Source organism: Daucus carota, chromosome 4 (assembly GCF_001625215.2).
Source record: "Daucus carota subsp. sativus chromosome 4, DH1 v3.0, whole genome shotgun sequence".
In the NCBI taxonomy this organism is placed as follows: Eukaryota; Viridiplantae; Streptophyta; class Magnoliopsida; order Apiales; family Apiaceae; genus Daucus; species Daucus carota.
Window position 1 is genome coordinate 23,953,527 of NC_030384.2, and position 4,003 is coordinate 23,957,529.

Consider the following 4,003-nt stretch of genomic DNA (forward strand, 5'->3'; position numbering starts at 1 on the left):
TACATGTCATAAACTGAGAATACTAACTCATGAAAATACATGTCATAAACTGAGAATATGGTCTGAGAGATAATATAGGAAAATTCTAGAGAACACAATATTTGTTCATAAAACTTTTCACCAAATCTTATGTTGTAATTTTGTTTGGTTTGGTTACCATTAGTCATAATTAGACTCTACCTGTTGACATGAGTCACCAATTAAAATCAGTCGACTCATTATTTGGAAAGTTTTAGGAAATATTTTGGGGTACATGAAATTTCTTAAAAATACAATGGTGTCTTGCATAAATATTTTGTATACTTTAGGTGTCCTTTAATAGAATTTTGTGGTCCTAGCTAATTATATGTGGAGTTTGAATCAGTAGTAAATCTTAGTTGGTAGAAACTCTCACATATTATCTGCTAGTTCCTTTTGATAAGTAAGATTTTTTTGTAAGCTTATATATACATGGAGTAACAAAACTAATTATGTATATAATTTTCTCTTATCCAATCTTAAAGAAACTATTTTGTATGTCTGAGTACTATAGTTTACATCCTACATTACGCAAATTTCTTAAATATGCAGTAGAGTGCTTAACATTGCAAGATTGTACAAGTGTGTACTTCCCTACGCACTTCATCTTCGATCCATTTCAACATTTAATGACCAAGGCTAACAGTTAAAGTACTTTCCCAAGATGATTCACCCTATTAAGAAGTAATCTAATAATTGCTCAAAGGAGAGCAAATGAAGAGGGAAACCTCGACAAAGACAAAGGATCATAGTAGACTCAAAACTCAGGAGTGAAATTAAGGAATACCTAAACAAGAATGGAGAAGCTCCTGGTTGAATATGATGGTCGTAGTAGACTCAAAGCTATTATATTCCTCACATCAAAGAGAAAATTTGAAATGATGAAGATGAAATACATTTAATGTGTTAAAGATTGTTCTGGCACGATAATTAATGTTGTAAATCAAGTGAAGGTTGTTGGCAAGGCAGGTTAATGTTCACCATATTATATAAAGATGACCTATAGGAGGTGGAGGTGGAGGCATTAATTGTTTTATACCCCATTATGTCAAGATTATGTATATAATATGAGGAAGACTTATATAATTGGTTAATAGGCAAAAAGATTACTAGAAAACAAATATGAAAAAAATTGAAATTGTTCTCCTTCCATCCCAATAAATTTTTTACATTGGGATTGGGCATGGAGACTAAGAAAAATGTATAAAATAGTATGAAAGAGAAAGGAAAGAAAAATGTATAAAGTAGTATGAAAGAGAAAGGAAAGTGGAGACAGTGGTGGGACTCATGTATATATTTAATGGATAGATTTGAAAAAGTAGATGAAAGTAGTGGATGAGTGATGTGTGATATTTATAATCGTATTTTTCCTCATATTTTTATAACTTTTGCATGAAATTCAATTTTATCCCTTAAATCATAAATCTTGAATCCCATTTCAATGCCTTTTTACACCTACTGTCCTCAATCTTCATAGTTATTTACAAAATATGCCATCAAAATGTCCTAAAAATGACTACACTTTGGACTTCAAAAAATCACAACCCATGTGCACTTTCTACTTTTGAAAACTGGGAAACTTTAGACCTGTAAATAAAGTATAATATTTTTTAAGTCATCACGTGCTGGTGTTTGACCAGTTTCCCAAGCTTCTATTCATCCATCTCTTTCCTGTGTATTGTTTTGGCAAGCAGACAAGAAATATTGTAGCTTCAAAACTGTACTCGACCTCAATTCCATTCCGCTTCTGTGCTTCTGTCTAGCTGGTTTTCATTTTATTAACTGTGATTTTCAATTCAAAAACAACAAAACTTCTCTGCTGTGGTTTAATTTGGCAATCGGACAAATCTTCCATTCACTGTATATTTTCAGGGATGTCTACATCTTTCCTCCTCTGTACTGCTTTGCAGCTGGGTCTTAATTTGACCACCAATTTGAATTCAAAATACCATCTGGGTTCATTTTCAAGTCTGCACGGGAAGAGGATTTTCAAGACTTCATGAAAGAGGTATACAGTGGAAGAGGATTTCACAAGTCTTTTACATTATCGAATTTTCTTCTTTGTAATTTGATTGATAATCTTTTATTTTACAGGCTAATTATAATCATCTGAAGCTTAACAATTTTCCATCCTTAAGGAGTGATGGTTCTGGTGATTTCATGGCCCTCTTTTCAATTAAGTACCTCAGAATCTCTGTTTATTAAGGTCCTAACGATTTGTTTGATGCGACATAGGTTCTGCATCTAAAAGAAGGCAGGTGTTTCATAGCAATACAGAAAATACTCGACGAGATGAAGGTGAACATCTTAGTTCTGGTGATTGTTTTATTCCCAGCTGCCTACAATAATGCTAATCTTGGTGGTCTACACGGAAGTCGTGGAAATTCCGGGAATCCTTCTGACTTATTGTTGATAACACCTTCAGGAGGTATCAATACAGTATATTATCAAATAAACTATTATTATAACCCTTCTGCTGAAATTGTTTTTGACATTATTTTTTTTGTTTCTTAGGTACTGTTTTTGACATGAATGCACAAGCAACTCCAACTGAACGACCTTCCCTCTCAAATTTGACCAATCAGAGCTTAAGACCATCTGGTATAAATTCCGTATTTCCATATGTGTGATTAGTTTAGTCATATCAAAATTGCAAATATATTAATATCTAGACTTTTGAGTTTGTTAACTCTATGTAACTCTTTTGATGGAATTGAAAAAATTCCATATTTCCATTGTTGTGTGATTAGTTTAGTCATATCAAAATTGAAAATATATTAATATCTAGACTTTTGAGTTTGTTAACTCTATGTAACTCTTTTGATGGAATTGAAAGAATTCTATATTTCCATTGTTGTGTGATTAGTTTAGTCATATCAAAATTGCAAATATATTAATATCTTGACTTCATTTTGGCAATTTCTTGCGGATCATATTTTTTTGGTGCTTGGCTTAGTAGTGATTTCAAAGTAAAATCTCTAAATTTTAGCTTGAACTAGATGAAATAATTCATTTTTAATGTTTTGTATCCATATATTAAGTGAGAACTTGAAAACTGACGGAAACTAAATTATTTGACATTAGTCTTTTGGTATTGTTTAGGCAGGGTCTGTATGCTGAATCTCAAGTAGAAAGTTTTAAATAATCATCCAAAGTTGAAGCTCTGCTACAAGTACATGAAGGAAGCTGTCTTCATTCTGTATGAGCCATATCTGGATAAGTTTGCTCTAAAGCGTATAGAAGCAATATGCCGCTGATGTATGATGATGCTTGATGTGTGATGATGCTTAATGCATAGAAGCAGTATCAAAGTATCACTTACCAGCGATCAAGATTAGGATGCTTGCATGGAAACTAAGTAGCAATTAATTAAAAGGATATCAATTATTGTCCTCTTGAAAAAGATGTTTTTGCAGCAAAAGTGGATTTGTATCACCTCCCTGTTTTAGAGATACTTTTGAATGGAGCATGCAACTATAATGTAACTATAGATAATTATAGATGTCTCTTTCCTAATGTATTGGCCTTCTGGAGATGCGAATTCTGGGTCCTTACCTTACCTGTAAACCATCAGAACTTATTGAACCATGATTTTGCACTGTAAGAATGAATACTATGCCCTTTCAGTGAAAATTGATCATATTACCATCAAACATACTCTCAACGAACAATTACATAGATAATAGATAAAGGTGGATAAATGTTAATTGACCAAACATATATGTATTATTAATAATAGTTATAAATTTCAAAAAAATTACTTTGTTTTTTATTGTATTTGTAATTTTTTAAAAATTCTTAATATAACTTTAAAAATAAAAAATATATTAAAGATGTCATTTTTTAAAAAATAATAAAAGAAGCCGGTCTCGCGGCGAGACCGAAAAACTATTAGAATATATTTTAACTTAATTTTATTAAAAAAATCTAAAATCAATCAATTATTAATGGAGATAGTATTATCATAAATAGCAAATTGGAGATA

At 31.3% G+C, this 4,003-nt stretch overlaps 1 protein-coding gene across 1 annotated transcript; it reads left to right on the plus strand.

Annotated features, from left to right (window-relative positions):
• Positions 1–1,543: 1,543 nt before the first annotated feature.
• Positions 1,544–3,534, plus strand: LOC108216341 (uncharacterized). The gene is made up of 6 exons (XM_064091182.1): positions 1,544–2,026; positions 2,113–2,170; positions 2,254–2,316; positions 2,354–2,446; positions 2,533–2,619; positions 3,121–3,534. Exons 1-6 carry the CDS (start codon positions 2,018–2,020, stop codon positions 3,147–3,149), a joined length of 339 nt encoding a protein of 112 aa, XP_063947252.1. The 5' UTR covers positions 1,544–2,017; the 3' UTR covers positions 3,150–3,534.
• Positions 3,535–4,003: the final 469 nt, after the last annotated feature.

Bases quoted from the DNA above. Each gene is read 5' to 3' on its own strand.
- LOC108216341 (XM_064091182.1), top strand. The intron at 2,317-2,353 runs GTGAACATCTTA...TTTTATTCCCAG, and splicing joins AAATACTCGACGAGATGAAG to CTGCCTACAATAATGCTAAT. The intron at 2,447-2,532 runs GTATCAATACAG...TTTGTTTCTTAG, and splicing joins GTTGATAACACCTTCAGGAG to GTACTGTTTTTGACATGAAT.